Below are 18,258 nucleotides of genomic sequence, written 5' to 3' on the forward strand. Positions count from 1 at the left end.
GCGCAGACCACACTGTGGATTGGGGTGGATACTATGCCACACAGGTAAACTCCCTGTAATTCACAAGTTTAGATCAGCACAAATGCCCATTTAACTGCTCCTCATTTCATAGCCATAGTGGATCATATATTCGTGGACATTTGTGTTCCCTCAGGCAACTAATTCATTTTGTGTGAAGGTCAGCATGTGTGGGGCCAGTTCGGCCCTGCACATGCTGATATTCAGCAGCTAAACTGCTTTTACATTTCTTCATCCTATAGCCCAGGCAAACCATACATTTGAGGACATTCACAGGCAACTTATTTGTACTGGGCGACCCTACATTGTTTCAACATCAGCACTCTCTGAAAAATAATGGGCCTCATTACGAGTCCGGCGTTAACCGAGGCGGTAAAACCGCCTGGTTAACGCCGGACTCGTATTACCATTCCGCCTCCGTGATTCCCGGAATTACTGGGGCATTACAACCCCGGTTTTCCGGGAATGACAGAGGCGGAATGGTGTAAATCCCCATTCCCATTAAGTCCTATGACACTCGATGGAAATGGGGATCATGGAAACACCGGCAGCATCTCGTAATGCTGCCAGTGTTTCCTCGTCCGCCTGCATGCGGGAGGTGTCAAACCCGCCAGGTCAGACCTGGCGGGAACATCACCTCCCGCCTGCAGGGGTCGGACTCAGGCTGTCCGGAAACAACGGTGGCGGCGGATTTACCGCCACCGTTATTTCCGGACCGCCTGGGTCGTAATGAGGCCCAATATCTGGTAAAATCGGAATCCTCGGAGCATGCAGTTCATTGTATAATCCAACAATAATAGAGACACTGATAGGGAGTCCAGTATCTCTCACTTGTAGAGAGAAACAAGTTGAATAGAGGCAACGCATGTGCCCTCCAACCACGTAAGATACTATTTCCTTCGAAATAAGGAACAAACAACCCTTTTCCCCTTCCACCAAATGACTGGAGCAGGAGACTGTTCGTAAGGCAGCTATGAAAGAAAAGGATATAAAATAAGGTAGCCAAATCCCTCACCTGATGGTAAAAATATATCGTTGCCCAATAAAATAAAAGTAAATGTGAACTATCTAAATTAAGTTGGTAATAAAAATGATACTGCTAACAATTAGCATATTTATTAATTTCGGCGGCTAGACTAATTTGGCAATCACAATTAAGGGTTAAACATGGGCCTCCTTACACGGATGGCGGTAGGTATTTAACGTTACCGGTAATGGAATACCGGTAACGTTAAATGCCCATGCGGATTACGACCCGTCTCACCGCCATTAGCGGCACCGCTAATTACGGTGCCACTAATAGCGGTCAGTCCGCGTGCGCGCGACCCGCCAACCCGTAAATAACGACATGCCGCTAATAGCACACCATCACAAGGCCAGTGCACACGGCAATAGCGGCATGGTAAATAGCCCAAAACCCCTTACCGGCATGGCGGAAATATCGCCATTGCGAACCACCCGTTAAAAGAACTAAGCAGTGTCAACACCTGCCACAGGTGGCCAAAATCAGCACAGGTGGAGGCAATGGAGACTGTGGCTGCTCAAAAGAAGCACACCACACCCCTTCCCACACCAAGATGGTTCCAATACTGGCAGCATTACATGGCCTGGAGGACCTGATTGCAGCGCTGCTGCTACAACAACAGGCTGCACAGAGGAGAGGCAGGGGGAGGAGGAGGGCCAGACAGGCACAGCAAGCACCACCACGCCACCTAATCATACCACAGAGACACCCACCAATTCCCTGGATCAGAGCCAGTCCATTTAACCTAACACCTGAGCAGATACACAGCCTGTACCGTCTGGACCGGGACACCATCACCAGCATCGTGGACATGATACACAACGACATTGTGAGCCTCATAGATATCCGAACTGCCATCCCCCCTCTAATCAAGGTGGTGACAGTGCTCCACTTCCTGGCCACAGGAACCTACCAGCATACAGTGGGCCAGATGCATGGCATCTCCCAACCAGTATTCTCACGCATACTGAACCAGGTACTCGATGCCCTCCTGAAGCATGCACCCGAACACATATCCATGCCACGGACTGCCCAGGAGATTGCAAACACCAAAGTGGCTTCTATTCACTGGCAGGCATCCCAAGTTGCATTGGGGCCATCGACTGTACACATGTGGAATTGGTCGTGGCACATCACAATGAAGTAGTCTACCGAAACAGGAAGCAATTCCACTCCATCAATGTCCAAATGGTATGTGACGCAAACAAGATAATCACACATTGAGGTGCCCGATTTCCAGGATCTACCCATGATTCCATGGTCCTGCGGAACTCAACTATCCCCCGCTACATGGAGCGACAAATGGGACAACGTTCGTGGCTACTTGGTGAGTTCCATGCAGTGTGATGGGGGGGGGGATAGATAGATACTCCAACTGGGTGTGCATTGGGGGGATAGATAGATACTCCAACTGGGTGTGCATTGGGGGGGTAGATAGATACTCCAACTGGGTGTGCATTGGGGGGGTAGATAGATACTCCAACTGGGTGTGCATTGGGGGGGGTAGATAGATACTCCAACTGTGTGTAGCCTGTAGTCCGTCGCCCAAATGCACATACAGATGTACGCCAATGGGCATCTGTGAGGGCAGCAACGTACTTGGGATGAACGGACATGCAGGTATATGCCACACAACAGAGCTGACAACCCAAATCTGGTGACATCAAACATCAATCCTCATCCACATTGCACGACACTCCACGCCACGAAATACACAAATGTCATCCATGCCGCCAGCATAGTCATGCAGCATTCCTACAGCACAACATCAACAATGCATTGTGCCCTTGGATGCATGCAAAGGTATACCCCCTAGCTATGGCAATGCACCACAAACCCATGGCACCACTGAAGCGTTGCCTCTCAGCATGGCAACAGCAATATCGGAAGGACAGTACACCACCAGTGTGGTACCAAATGTGACACCAATGACCTGGCCTCACCCAGGACATGGCAGTCACTGTTGGAGGCATCCATGGGGCATGTCTACTTGCATGCTTGTGCTCACCTTTGCACAAAGCAGTCACACAGACCATATTTATTGATGCAGTTGAATGTGTACATAAATCAAAATGATAGGCCAAAGTATGTGACATGAACAGGCCACACATGTGTCAAAAAGTAACAGGAACCCATTCCTCCCCCCATGTAGGTGATGCCGGCTATCCCCTGAAGAGGTGGCTCCTCACACCTGTACGGAACCCACAGAACAGGCACGAAGAAGAATACAATCATGCACATACCCGTACCCGGCTCGTCATTGAGCAGACTTTTGGACTGCTGAAGTCACGGTTTAGGTGCATTAGCAGGTCTGGTGGCGCCCTCCTGTATGGCCATGAGAAAAGGTTGCAAAGATCACCACGGCATGTGTCATGCTGCACAATATGTGTATGAGACGGAATGTGCCACTGCCCCCTGACGTTGAAATGGAGGCACCTGATGAGGATGATGATGGGGATGAGGATGGAGGTGAAGGGGATGCAGGTCATGCAAGAGGGGATGGCCAGGAGGGACGTGCTGTGAGACAGCATTTGATCAACCAAATATTCTGAGTGACATGTAGTCATACTGTCACCTGTATATGGCTGGCGATGCACTGGTGTCTGTTTGTTAGCTCACAATGGACCTTGCCGTCAATAAATTGATCATACACAATGAAGGAGTGAAGGCCTGTGTTTTGCTCAAACAACAGTGTATTAATGAACAGAAACAGGAAAATGTGCAAGGCCCCAACCATCCCGCCACCCTTCTCCCCCCCAACTGTCCCATCACACCCTTCCCTCCACCCCCCACAACTGTCCCATCACACCCTTCCCCCTACCCCCCACAACTGTCCCATCCCACCCTTCCCCTCACCCCCCACAACTGTCCCATCCCACCCTTCCCCTCACCCCCCACAACTGTCCCATCACAACCTTCCCCCCCCAACTGTCCCTCATGAGTCTCCAACAATGTATGTGTCCAGGCATGCACAGAGGTCAATGGACATTCATGCCCTCTTGTTCATTGCCAGGGCCAGCATTTGGGGGCTGGCTGGAGGTGCGCCTGGTGGTGCGTGTAGAGCGTCTGATTGGGCTTGTCTGCCGTAAACTGGTGGTCGAAGAGGTGGCAGACTGTCCTGGTGGAAATTGGCGCTCCATAGCATCTGCGATGCGTGTTACCACCTCCCGGACGCGTATCAGCTCCCCACACAGCCTGTCTGTGCACGACTGCATTCCTTCCCTGGAGTGCCTGGATGTCTCCCTGAGGTCAGCCCTGAGACGGGCAACCTCCTCCACATGTTGACCTACGAGGTCTGTGAGAGCCTGCTGGCGCTGGATGACGCTGGCCAGGTCAGGGGAAGTGGCGGCCGGTGGTGGTGTGTCTGCTGCGCATCCTGATGCTGGCTGGTGTTCAGATGCCGCCTCTGTGGGGCTACTGAAGCCCTCCATAGACTCGTGAACGGTGACGTGCGAGCAAGGTGTGTGTAGAGGTGATTGCTCGGGGGTTACAGCAGGGCTTGGGGTGTGCATAGGCAGATCTATTTCCGTGGGCTAATCCACGTCAGACAATGGGGCAATGGCTGCTGCCTCCCCTGCCGAACTGGCAGCAGCTGAGGGTGGACCCTCGGTGGCGGTGATTTGGGGGGGGAGTGGACCTCCAGAGGCGGGGCAGTAGGGTTTTGCGTGGCACTGGCAGTGGCGCGCAGGAGTTGTTTTGGGCGCTGCAATAGGGGCCTTGGCCTTTTTCCACCTGATGTTGTTGGTGCGTCCTCGCTGGGTTGTGGCCTTTTCTTCTTTTGCACAGGTGGTGCCCGGGGTGCTCCCTCGCTGTCTGTATGCGACCCTGTCGGGGACAAGAAGGGGGATGTCATTGGTTATGGCCGCATGTACTCAATGCAGGCTACATCATGAATTCATTTGTGGCCGTTTGAACTTCATTGTGGAGGAAGCAGGTGAGGTGTCATTTCAGTGCCTCATCCATGCAGTGTTGTGTGTGGCACTTGGCTCTGTTGATTTATGCATGTGTGTGTGTTGGGGTCTGGTGCTGACATGCACAGGGTGGGATGCATGTGTGGATGCCGGGCCATCCAGGCAGTGATCCAGGGCTGCCATTTGTGGGGACTTGTACATTCACATTGCATGCTTGCATCAGTGCACTTACCTCCATCAGAAGTGTCCGGCACGCCGTGCTCCATCCTCCCGACTCCCTCATAACATTCTACCCCGATGAGGTTTGCACATGTTTCCTCCCACTCCTTCAGCTTGATCGGTGACCCTGATCCTCCAGCGGTGGCAGTCTTGTGGTTCTCGGCCAAGATCATCCTGACCCGGAGTCTCAGGTCGTCCCATCGTTTTCTGCACTCTCGTACAGTGCGCGTGCTGGTGCCTACAGCACTCACTTTTGTTGCCACTTCAGCCCAGATTGCTTTCTCCTTTAGGAGGGTCTCCCGCCTCATGTCATTTGCGAAGACCACTTCTGCATTGTCCGCTAAGGTTTGAGTCAGCATCACCAACTCCTCGGTGGAGAACTTCTCCTTTCGCTGGCGGTCTGTTGTTTTTTTTAATGCCTTGGGCATGGTGACAGTGTAGCAATGGGTCTCAGGCAGCAAGGTAACACGAACAGGTCCAGGGGGCAGAGGATGGCAATGGATTGTGTTTTTAAAGATGGCCGCCGTGCTCTTTCCCGTTCCTGTGCGATGATGCTATTTCCGGTTCCGGTATTTAACGGTCACCGCTATTAGAGGTGGCCGCTATTTGCACGATGCGTCAAGGCGGAGTCGCTATCTGCACTGTCGTGGAAGGCGCTAAGTGACTTTTGGGAGAGATTAGCGGCAAGGCTGGAGGGGCATTACCGGCATGGCGCAAAGCTCGTGTCCGCGTACTCGTAATGGTACGCTATTAGCGCACTCCTATGAGGGTGGACACGTTAAGGGCGCCATGCTGGTAATTTGCGGATTTTACCGCACAACGTGTAATGAGGCCCATGGTCTTCATTTCTCCATTTTTATTGTAGTGATCAACAGAGATCTCATATGACACGCGAGTCCATTTGTTGTGAATTTCCTCAACAACACTGTCATGATGAAGGCTGTAACACACAAAGGGAGCATGTTGCAGTTTGCTCCATAAGGCTGAAACACAATGTGTCGCCATCTCTTACCTTTAAATTTGTATAGTTAATGTTGCAAAATACGTTTGTTAATGAAATGACACACCAAGTTGGGTGTATGGAGATGGTGATGTACAACTAACAACCACTTCTTTGATGGATTGATATACTGGCATTTATACAAGTAGATACAATGGGCCTCATTACGAGTCAGGCGTTAAGGGTTTTAAGGCGCCGTAAACGGCGCCGACCCTTAACGCCTGATTACAAGGTCCCTTTGCGGGATGGTGATTTTAACGCCTGCTTTTTGCAGGCGTTAAAAACCATGCCGCAAAGGGACCTTGGTGCTAAGTACGGTGCCGCAATTTGCGGCACCGTACTTAGCACCTTCCCCATTCCCATTATGCCCTATGGGGCAAAAATGGGAATGGGGAAGGGCCATGGCGGAAGGGGGAATTACCACTCCGCCAACCTCGGAATGGGGTGGTAATTCCCCATTCCGCCATGGCGGAGTCGGAGAGTTACCGGCATGGACCATGGTGCTATTAGCACCATGGTCCATCCGCCAGGGTCGTAATGAGGCCCAATGTCAAATTCCTGTGTTTTTTACTAGTGATGTTATGTATCAATACAATTTGATGTGATTTGTATAACTATGATGACGCTTGATGAAGTTGGATCCTAGAAAATAATTCATGAAAAAACAACATATCTTTTTAAAGCTATTAATTGACTATCCTCTATGAGATCCTGACCAAGTATGTTTCTGTATCCTACAGGTAAAGGACAACTTCTGTGGCCTTCTCTCATTGAACATTCACAGCCATGTGACTCTAGTGACATCTACCAGCGGCAAATGGCCATTAGGTATTGCAGATGCTTGGAAGTTCAAATGAATACTGGTCATCACTACAACATGAAGTCACACTTCAAAGACCTCTCCAATCTGCTAAGACTGAGAGACCCTTCTCACACTACCAACACCCAATCGATCTCTGTAGCCACTAAAACACATATTACGTATAGCTCTGGCAGCATTCTCCTACCCATAAATAATCACTACACACATCCCTGACTACCCCCTCCTTAACACCTTTGCCCAACCCGCTGTGCTCACCTCCTGTTCCATCAAATCATACCTCCCCACCCACGAACAGGATAGCATTAAGGTGTGGCCCCCTTAATGCAAGTTATGACTTAAAGCACGGATCCAATGAAAAAGATACACTCACAGACCATGGCCTCTGTGTCCTGGCCTTCATAGAAATGTGGCATATTAATACCTCGACCAGTGCTCCTTGATCTTCTGCCACTGGAGTTCTATATACTCTCCAAAAATCCTACCACTGCAGGAGGGAACAAGGAGTAGCTGTAATCTAAACCAGTGGCCCTCATTACAAGTTTGCCGGTCCGGAATTAACGGTGCCGGTAAAACCGTACTGGCACCGTTTTTCGGACCGGCAAACTACGAGTTCCTGCATGCAGAGATACACAAAAACACCGTTACTATTACGACAAGGTGCTGGTGGTTCCGTGGTCCCCATTCCCATGGAGTCCTATGGGACTCCGCAGGAATGGGGATTAACAGAATTGCCGGCGCCGTATTTACCGGACCACCGGGGCTGTAGTGCCCCAGTAAATCCGGCAGGTCCGGCGCCAGTAAGTCACTACGGGTCTGGCGGCAGCCTGCTGGTTTTACCGGCAGGGCTACCGCCAAACTCGTAATGAGCCGCAATGTTTTATTTGATTTTATTGTGTTATGGTTTGAAGCAAATCTTTCACAAAACGTACATAAACATTAGTAACATTGCCTCTCATAAAACCTACTAGATTTATCTGCATCTGCATAAAATGAAATTTTAAAAAATTATTATTATATTCAGCCATAAGATGCTGACCCACCAAATGGATATAATTGCCCCTACGCCTCGTCCCAAAATAAAGCTTTCTGCTTAGTGTTTTGAATAAAAATTATTTGGCTGATAAAAAGTCTAACCTACTTGTTTCATAAAATCCTCACATTTCCTCATAAAACTAGAAAGTGTATAGTAACTATGGGTATGAACGGGAGACTTGATTTGGCCAGGCAGAGTTACTTGATTAGCTCGCCTGACTTTCATATGCAACTCTACCCTTCTTTGCATAGATGTGTGCAGGTTTTCCTAGCCTCGTCTTAAATTTGCACAGCTGCATATTCCCTGCCTTAAACTCATTGCACTGGCAGCCAATCAAACAAGGAGTAGATTTTAAAGCTCTATGCATTGTACCGCTATGCTGGTTTGGTCCGTCACGTGACTATATCACTAAAGCATCCCTTTATTGCAAAACAACCAGATACTTAAGGTTGGCATCCCCAAAAAAACTCTTCCCTCCTCCCCGCAAAAGCCACAGTGAATCCTCTGCCCTCTGACCTGCGCCTCGAGAAATACTTTATCAAGTTCTTCTTGTTGACTCTTGTGTAATGGAAACAGACTTGCATTAAAATCATCTTCCTACATATCTTTCATCCACTCCCTCCTTAGCTGTGAACCCTCGCCTCAAGTGCCCCCGTGCCTTCCAAAAGTTATTTAGGTGCTATATAAAAAACCAAAATGAAGTATAATTTGATGCATCACATGAGACTGTGTAGGAGTTAAGCCTGGTAAGCCATTACAACTAGCTAGATGGTCACAGGTGAAACTACCAACCCACCAGGATGTGCTATGAGCAGCAGGAACATACATAAAATCACAACACAAGAATAGATTCCATATTTTTAAGTTTGAACCATTTTTAAGAGCAAAAAAATAAGATTCTAAGAAAATTTCTAAAAAAGGGTGAAGACCCAAGTTGTTTAACTGGTAGTTAAAAAAGGTACACAGAAAATGTTGCTATGCCACTCCGTTACACGAGGAGGGATGGGTTTATCAGCTTACCAAATGGTGAAATATTCTTGGGTTTTCAAAATGACCAACCAATATGTAAATGATCTCAAAGTGTTTGAATAGTTCACAGGTAGAGGGCCAGTCTCTGACATGGGAAAGCCTGCCCTTCTCAAATCCCACGGCAGGGCCGACTGCGCCTTCCACCCTTCCGAGATCGATACAGCAAGTACTCTTACAACGTGTGGTAATAATACCACCTCTTATTACAGTGCTTAGAAGCTGTAGGAATCTGTCGTGGAACGCTAAAAAACAAGATACATTATTAACTGCAATGAACTTCATGTAAATGTTTCCCATGCAAATTCATTGGGCCCCCCACCCATGATTTTGGCAGCAGGAAAAAAATAAATAGTGCAACACAAATATTCAAAGAGCTAGCATCATCTATGATTAATTCAAATATGAATAGCTAACTACTAAACTTACCGAATTCCATTGCGGATGTCCTGCTGCTGTAAATATAGCTCTTACAGTTGGAGTGCCTTCATTTAAATGATGTGTGAGCCTTGGGGACACTGGCAATGTGGGCATAGGGATTTGGAAGATCACAACGCTTCATCATCACATTGGCAGATCACATTGGCAGATGGGTACAAGTTTCCTTGTTCTAATGCTATTTCTCACATTTTGAGACGATTTGCTATTTTGTTGTAAGAGCAAAATAGCTTTATGTTGGATGGAATGATTGGGACTATGGGTTACTCAATATGTGACCCAGCAGATGTTCAATTTACCAGCCCGAGCCAATGTGGTCAATGGTAAAGGCTCATGGGAGTCGTAGTGAAAAACATTTGGATGGCCACATAATGAGTAACATTTTAGTGGGTCGGCGAGGCAGCCCTATGAATCTTAAAGTGCTTCATATGATCTGTGAGCGCCTAAGAACTATGACCAGGAGGTCCCACAGGCATTCGGATCGCTTACAGACAGGTTGATGAGTTGACCTCAGAACAACATTCAAGTATTCACATAAAAGATACGGACATAGAGTTTCCAGTACGATTCTGCCCCAAAGGAATGATTTCCGAGGCAAACTTACAAAGAAATGTGGCTGGCCCGAGTCTTGGCACTCCTGGAGGGTCTTCAGATGCAGCAGCGTCGTCGTGTGGTCGTTGGTAACTCCATCAGCGAGGCCCCATCTCAGATCGAACATTTTAAAATGGTAGCCTCTTTCCTTGCAATAGGCGTAGAGATTGGGGTATACCTTTTCGAATAATGCATCTCGTTCAGGCTGTGAATCTGTTTAGAAGATCAGAAAATGACAATCAGCCACATATCTTTCCAGAGGCCATGCGGCTCCTTGTGGGAAATTCCCCTCAGAATAAGTGTGACCTCAAGCTTTAGAGATACAGCAACCTCCAGAACATGCATGTGCGATGCGATGGCCACAATTCGCAGCCGATGTATTGCAGCAATATGTGGGGATCCAAAGGAATCACCTGCGCCAGTTGCACATCATTACCTACAATATTCTGTGCGCCAGTCTGTGGCACAGCCGCACAGTTCTTTAGTATGTGGCTACAGAGTAGACCAACCAGCACTCCTTGGCAGAATAGGCTCTTGACTTTCAAGGGAGCGTGGTGCTGGCGTCCTCAGCAAGGTTAGTAATGTCCCCGACACTCATGAATGTCAGGCGAGACAGGGGAGGTGTAGCCCACCCTCTCTCAGGCCTGGTGTTCTAGTGGTTCTCCCTTCTGATTAACAGAGGAAGAGCCTGTGACTCCACATCCTGGTGGGGAGCCTCCAACACAGTGCCAATGGCCCTCTTTACTGTCTTTAAAAGTCTTGTGGGGAAGGGCGTAAAACGTAGACCATCTCCTGGGTGGTTTTAGTTCTGTGCCTCCCTTGGACAGTGTGTTACCCAAGCAGGTAACTCATGAAATGTGCAGGTTGTTCATCAGCACCCATGCATACTGTGTTCTACAGAAATAAGTGACGGCCTTATTATAAGTTTGGTGATATCTCGACAGTAAATCCACTGAGCTACCACCAAATGTATTTATCGTTACCACTACTTGGTCAGGCGGAATTACCACCGGGTTACAAGTGGTGGTATGGTGGTGTTAGTCCCCATTTATGGAAGGACTCCATGGGGATTTCAGCAGAATTACCACCGCCAGTAATTCCGCCAGCAGTATTTCTGCTAAAATGACATTTTTTTGGCAGTAAGGTGGTGGAATTACCTCCAGCATTTTGCTGGTGGTTGTTCCTCCTTACCTCCAAACTCATAGTTCGGCAGTGCAGTAATCCGTTTTTGGCCAAACCCATAAGGAGGCGCGAGCCCTTTACGCCACCCACACTCTTATTATAATACTAGTGTCGTATATTTTCATTCAACATCAAGATGACAGTGCTATGTTGATAAATAATAATAATAATAATAATTCAGCATTTATATAGCGCTACGAACCCTCAGGTATCTGAGCGCTGCTTATTATTACCCACGGTGTGTGGTGCTCATTTATCGACCTCGGAAGGATGAAACGCTGAGTTTGGCGCTGCCGGGATTCGAACTTGCGTTAGCAGGCTCTGCACTGATGCTCTACTCGCTGTGCCACTTGACCGGCTAAAGAGAGGTGAATGTGCCAGAATCCTGATATAATGAAAGGTGCTGCATAAATGGAGTAGTGAAGACTTGATACAACTTGCTGCTTCATTTTATATTGATGTGAAATGAGCAGTTTGCTGAATGGGTGAAAGAGACAGATACAGGACTGAAACACACCCATCATGAGTCCAGCCAGAGCCTTAACCATTAGTTATACGTTCTGCAGGTACAAAATAAGTAGTCTTTCCAGATATAAAAGTATCAAGGTTATGCAAAACCTAACTTTAGCACTTCTTTAAAAGTGGCCTTTTATGTTTATGTGTAAGGCATTTTTAAAGTGCAATGAACTAATGTCTCAAGCTTCTACGGAAGAGCATAAAAGACCAGGAAATTGCTAAACAGTTAATCAGATCTCAAGAAAAGTACATTGTTAGGTCTCTTCCTAAAGGCTAGCAGATTGGATATAGGACACAATTCCCTAGGCACTGAATACTACAATCTTGGAGCACAGTTTCAATTCTTTGGCTACACAATTACATAATGTTTACACAAATCACGTTTTACCAATGTGATCAATCCTAATTGTAAAAGCGCCAGAAATGAGTGAGGTTTCTCAGATGTTCTGTTTTTGCAATTCACAGGGGATATCACTTTGAAGCATAATATTTGTACCTTATTTTACATTTGTTAGCAAATAGTCATACGTTTTGTAGCCCCATTTCATAAAAGATGCACTAACAGACATTGAAAAGTGTGGCAGGTGTATAAATGTGAGTCAGCCTTTGGAAATGCAGCCACCAGATGTTCTTGTGGCAATGCCTCTTTGTGATAGTCTGCCACAAGTTTTCATGTACTGATATTTTGATGAATTTTCGAAATATAACAATACAAGCATTTTAAAGCAGCAAAGACATGTTTCCAAAGTAGACAATAAACAAGGTATTTTGACAGCTTAGAATATTTAATGCAAAGAGTTCTGAGATTACCTTGGTATCCGCCACAGATGTATATCTTAAAGATTTTCTTTCCACGTGAATAGAGCGCATCAATGCGTCCTCTAAGGATGTCTTGCTCTGTGTTAGTGTATGGGATGTGGCCTGGTTCATCTTCCTCTAACTCCTCACACCTCCTCTGGATCATGGGCAGATTTTCCTCTGCAGGAACTGAGTCTGTTCCTACTCTGGACCTCGGGGAGTCTTGCGGTAATAAAGGGCATATTCCTGTTGAAGCTGTGCAGGGAACATTTTCTGCTCCTGAGCTGCTATTGTCTTTTGAAATCAGCCCTTCAAGAGAAGCAGTAGTTGGTGATATTGTTTCTACTAAGCCATCCTCCAATGAGATTACATTTCCAATTTCTGTATCATGACAGTCAGTCTCAGAACCCACAAGCTGAGCTGTATGCAGAGTTGTTGGCAGGGTCCATTCGTTTGTGTCAGCCCTTGTTAGAATTTCCATAGATGTTCCACTGAAGTCATTCTGTCCTTGATCTAGAGAATCAGTTGAAAAAACACCTTGAAAATTGTCTGTGAGTATTCTGTCAGGTTTACTGTCCAACTGCTGATCTTCAGTTCCTTGAACTGTCTGCAGAAATAAAAGTGATATTGGCTAAAGCTAAAATGTACTCTCTCAGCAAATCAGGAATTGCCAAAGATCAAAAAAATATTACAAATAAAGAACATGTTGTTTCAGAAGAGGTAATTATTGGTCTTGCACACCTGACATTGTAAGTTAGATTTCAAATTTTAACAGTAGGCCAAGACAAAAATGATGTATGTTTAACTCTAACATCAACCAATATGTTGTATAAAAAAGTAAGTACTATCTTGTTTTATCCCCACAATGTTTATAGTGGTCTGTTTGGTCGTGGCAGGTTCATATTTGCGGGAATTTGTTGTTTTGTTTTAATAAGATTTTAGATTAAAAATTGGAAAAAGTAACATCGTCATTTAAAAACTTTATAATGTCATTGTAATTAGAAATTTCTAAAATCTTTTTAAAGTCTTCTAAAATGTCTCAATTATAAATAAAAGGTTAGGAAATTGTACTCGAATTTCTGTTCAACAGTTTAAAAAGTTTAGAACGTAAATATTTTTAGAACTGACAAATTAAAAAGGTCGACAATATTTTTTAATATTTTAACGTTGACTTTACCATTATAAGTATGTTCTGAAAAGCTGTATTATGTGACTGAAAATGTTCCAAACTTATTTTAGTTATTTATATATTATTTAATTTGGAACATGTCTAATGCCCATTAACATTTGTTTTACTTTAAGAAGCATCCCCAAAAGAACAAAAAGAACCCAAATTGGTTCTTAAACAATGTGAAAGTAGAAGTGGTGACGCACTTCAAATACCTCGGAATGACGATCGACGGATCACCTAAAGAGCAGAAAATGCAACAGATCCTGTGGGACAAAACAAAGAACCTTACGTCCCAAATGAGAAACGTTGACAAGAAATATGGAAAGTTCTCCTTACTACCGGTCATCCACTTTTATAAGGGAAAAGTTGTGCCGACTTTGATATACGGAATGGACGCCACTATCAATATGCCATGTTCGATATGGCTCAAACTGGAAGGATGCATGTGGAGGTCGGTGCTCGGCCTCCCCAACTCGGTGTCAATGGCAGCCCTTAGACGAGAACTAGGTCACTGTCACTAGCCGCTACGGTTGAGATCCGCTCCATGCAACTATACCGTAAAACTCTACTCCAAGACTGTCTTCCCATCTACAGGGTTATTGATGAAGAAATCCCAAAAAATAAATGCAAAATACTTAACACATGGGCAGAAGATCAAAAGACCAAACTGATTAACTTGACTTGTATGGCAGGCGACCTCAAGGGAAATCCAGAAAGAATCAAACGGAAAATGGAATACTTAGATTGGATCAAAACCGGTGTTAAAGCAGCAGCGAATAAACTGTTAAAACACCTTCCTCCAACCTTTAACAAACTAAAAACCCCATTGCCCTACTGCTCCAGATTCCCAGACAAACGACTCCAAAAAACATTCCTGAGAGCACGTCGAAACCTCCTCCACACCTGCGAGATTTTGGCCTTAAGACTGCAGACAACAACAACCAACTGCAGACTGTGCAAGGAACCCAACCAAAATGAAACTGTACGACAGCTCCTTCTCCACTGCTCTGAGATGAGGCAAGAGTGATCCGCATTTCTCACTCCGTTATGGGTCGACCTAGACATGGCCGAGGAAGAAGTCTGGTAGTCTCGACTGATGGCAGGGGAAAACGCAAAATGGTCCATTGCAACGGCAAAGCTTTTGGAAGTGGCTTTCAAAAAGATTAATTCTGCTTCATCACACTCGTCCTTGCTTACTGTGCCTTAGAAAGGCTCATCTTCCGCTCACTGATGAAGCCCGACTAGGCCGAACATGCGTCTGGGGTTGCTGATGGTACTCTTCTTCAGCGAATAGCCTAGCATTTTGGTTCTGGACTGCCCTCATGGGTGGGACCAGACTGATGTGCAAATGGATTGTTCTCCTTTTTCAAGGGTGCAGTGAGCTAAAACGTGGTTGTAGACCCTCCTGCGCCTTGAAACACTTGTGTATAGGTGCATTATAAATAACCTATCAATCAATCAATCCTGAGGGGGAATAATTCCATAGAACAGGGTATTTGGCCCATGTTCGTTCTGCGTAGAGGGGCTCTCACACCCTTGTTTAAATCTCAACATCCTTCTACGTTATATGAATTTTGCTACTATTGTATGGTAGAGTACGACATTGTTCTGATTTGAGAGACATACTTTTAAAATCCAATTCTGAATTTTCCCAAATCAATAAATTGCATCAATGTACCTACTATGTATAAATGCATCTTTTTGTAAAATATTTTAGATTTCTTTCAAATATGTGTTTCTTCGAAATATGACATGAACGAATTACAAGACAAGGGACACATTTTGCCACCATGGCAACTCCACAGATCTGCCTGTACAGATTACTGTTGAAAATGAACATATGATTCCTTAAATTAAAATGCAGCAATTCCAAAATCATTTCATTGTAGAGGAATTAGGTGGGTGGAGGAAGTAAGTGGCTGATCTGTGGCGAAAAAATGTTTGGACTGCCAAAATTGCTGATTCATTTTCAATGAATGTATGGAGACCTGTAACATCTAATGCTACTAAAAAGTAAACAGTTTGCCAAAGTTCTGTTATATTTTCCAAGTTCTGTAATAAGTCCATTGCATCTCATAAATCACTTGGTTGCTTGATAACAAGTGGATTTAATTGTTTATATATAGATTGAGATTTGTGTTCTATTAGGGAACAATTCTGCTGATAATAGGTCTTAATAGCAGAAAAACTCTTATTGTCAGAGTGCCGTAAATGGTTATTTACCTTGTGCAATGTGTCTTTCAAGTCCATAGTGGGAGTAATGTGAATTTGTGGACTGATTAAACGTGCCAAAACCTTTGTATCCCCTTTATCAAGATCTGTACAAATTACAGACCATTTACAAATGTGCTCTTTCTTAAAAAAAAAACTCAAAGAGGTCCTCACAAGGAAACTTCGACTGTTTGTAGAGGTGTTCCTTCTCTTGCATTCCACCCAAATAAACACATAAAATTGGACTTACTCCTAGATGAGGGGAATTCCAGCCTGCTCATGTTTTTAGACCATTCTGCTGATTTGAAAGACCTAAATCATTCCACCTGTTTCGTTGCATGAGGGCGGTGGGGCCGGGAGGGGTGTTGGATGCTGTAGAACTTCTTATGTCTGGGTATATTTGTTTCACTCACCAGAGCTGGAGGAGAGGGGGAGTCAACAGGGGTCATTAATTTCACCTATATTTTTTAACATATATATTAAGCCCCTCTGTGATATTCTTGTAGAATATGGAGTGGTATTTGAAAACTACCCAGCCATTACCCAGATTGACATCCATCTGGAGGGTGACCAGAAAGTAGTCAGTTTCTATATACAGCAGATTTCAGTTGAATAGAGATGTGGATGAAAGAAAATTGGCTCAGTGTTAATCAGGATAAATTGAGATTTTGCTTGTATCATACACACACTCCATGTGAAAGGTCACAACACTCTATACCAACTTCTCCATCTCTGGATTTTCTATTCAAGGCCAGAAGAAAGACAAAATATTATGAAATGCCCTTATTTCATCCTGTTCTATGGACTCACAAGTCAATTATATTTCCAGCATGATTAACTACTACCTAACACTACTCGCACTGATTAGACCTGTACTGTCTGAGGCTCTTTGCCCACCATAGCCCGTTTCATCACTGGGACAAAGTTGGATTACTGCAATGCAGTTTTTCTTGGAGCTACCAGATAGACTCTCCAATGCCTTTCAGATCTTGCAAAATGCTGCAGCGAGAGTCGTTGCCAAACCTCTGTGGTGTGAACATTTATCTCTAGTGCTCAAGGCCTTAATTTCCTCTCAGTGAAAGCAAAGATAGGCATTAAAGCCCTACAATTGGTTCACACACTATGCCTGATCCAGTTCTGTTGTATTTTAGCAAACACCTTAAATGGCCGTCCTCAGCAAGGCCTCTGTGTACCAAGACAGAGTTTATGGTGGTTCTTTGCCATTTCAAAGGATGGCAGGGCCTCAGGTGGGCATTCTAGACACTGGAACACACTGCCTGGGGAGATGTGGCACCTTAAAGATCTTGCCTTAATCGGAATGAAAATTAAGAATCTACTCTTTGAATATCAATCTGTCACCCTACCGATTTCTTAGACATTTTGAATTTTATAACTTTAGGATTGGTACCGTATTTTACTGCATCCACGGTTTTCATGATTCTGTCATTATTTCGATGGTTGTAGGTCGCCTAACCAAAAGAACAATTATTTTGGCCGATTTTAGGCGGCCTAGAAAAATCAAAATATTAAAATGTTTTTGCACCCTCACCCCCACTTCCCAGATTTACTCTAAATCGAGAGGGTTTCACCCTCTGCCTACGCCGCCCCTCTGCCCTCCCAACATTCCCCCCACCAAAACACACACAAACACTAACACCCAACACACACAAACACACACGCACATATCCACTTATCCGTTCTCCCTCATGTCCGCTTCTGGGTCCTGGTCGTGCCTCTCAGCCCCTGCGCGCACTCGTGTCCGTCACAGGGGCTGACATTTCAATTTAGAAAGACCGCTTGTGCGGTCACAGAGCGGTCTTTCTAAATCGTTTTTTTCTGCCTTTTTTAAAACGATCTATTGACCTAATACCTGTTTTCCTCAAGGCTCTATTTGTGTTGACACTCACAGATTCCTGCACTCTAACAGTGTTTTTATCCACAGCCCAATTGCTGCACGTCTCTGTGAATCTGGGCATGCCAGCATAAAGCAACATCCCAAAGTCAAACGAATAGACACCACAGAACTCGAGGAACCCCCTGTGATATAAAACAGCACTTCTATGAACGCAAAGATGCAGCACCAAAAATAAACACATCAGGTGGGTGTCCCAATGCGTGAGCGGGGGAGATCATATGAGCTATATTTTAGATGTAGGGAAATGCAATAAGAGTCCTGGACATAATACAAAATAGAAAAACATGAATAATCACTGCAGGCTACAATAGGAAGAAAATACTTGTTTTAAAAGCTACGTATCAGGGGATGGTTGTATCAACTTTGCTGATCCTGTTATGCC

General features: G+C 45.3%; 1 protein-coding gene across 1 annotated transcript in view; it reads right to left on the reverse strand.

The window, feature by feature from the left end:
* LOC138516394 (uncharacterized) overlaps positions 1 to 18,258 on the reverse strand; it is a 746,393-nt gene that overhangs the window by 498,077 nt on the left and 230,058 nt on the right. The window contains exons 7-8 of the mRNA XM_069631475.1: positions 12,592 to 13,186; positions 10,097 to 10,296 (exon numbers count right to left, since the gene is read on the reverse strand). Coding sequence (XP_069487576.1) covers positions 10,097 to 10,296; positions 12,592 to 13,186 — 795 coding nt within the window. The remainder of the gene's footprint in view (positions 1 to 10,096; positions 10,297 to 12,591; positions 13,187 to 18,258) is intronic.

This window comes from Ambystoma mexicanum, chromosome 6q (assembly GCF_040938575.1).
Source record: "Ambystoma mexicanum isolate Mex_15411 chromosome 6q, UKY_AmexF1_1, whole genome shotgun sequence".
Classification (NCBI taxonomy): domain Eukaryota; kingdom Metazoa; phylum Chordata; class Amphibia; order Caudata; family Ambystomatidae; genus Ambystoma; species Ambystoma mexicanum.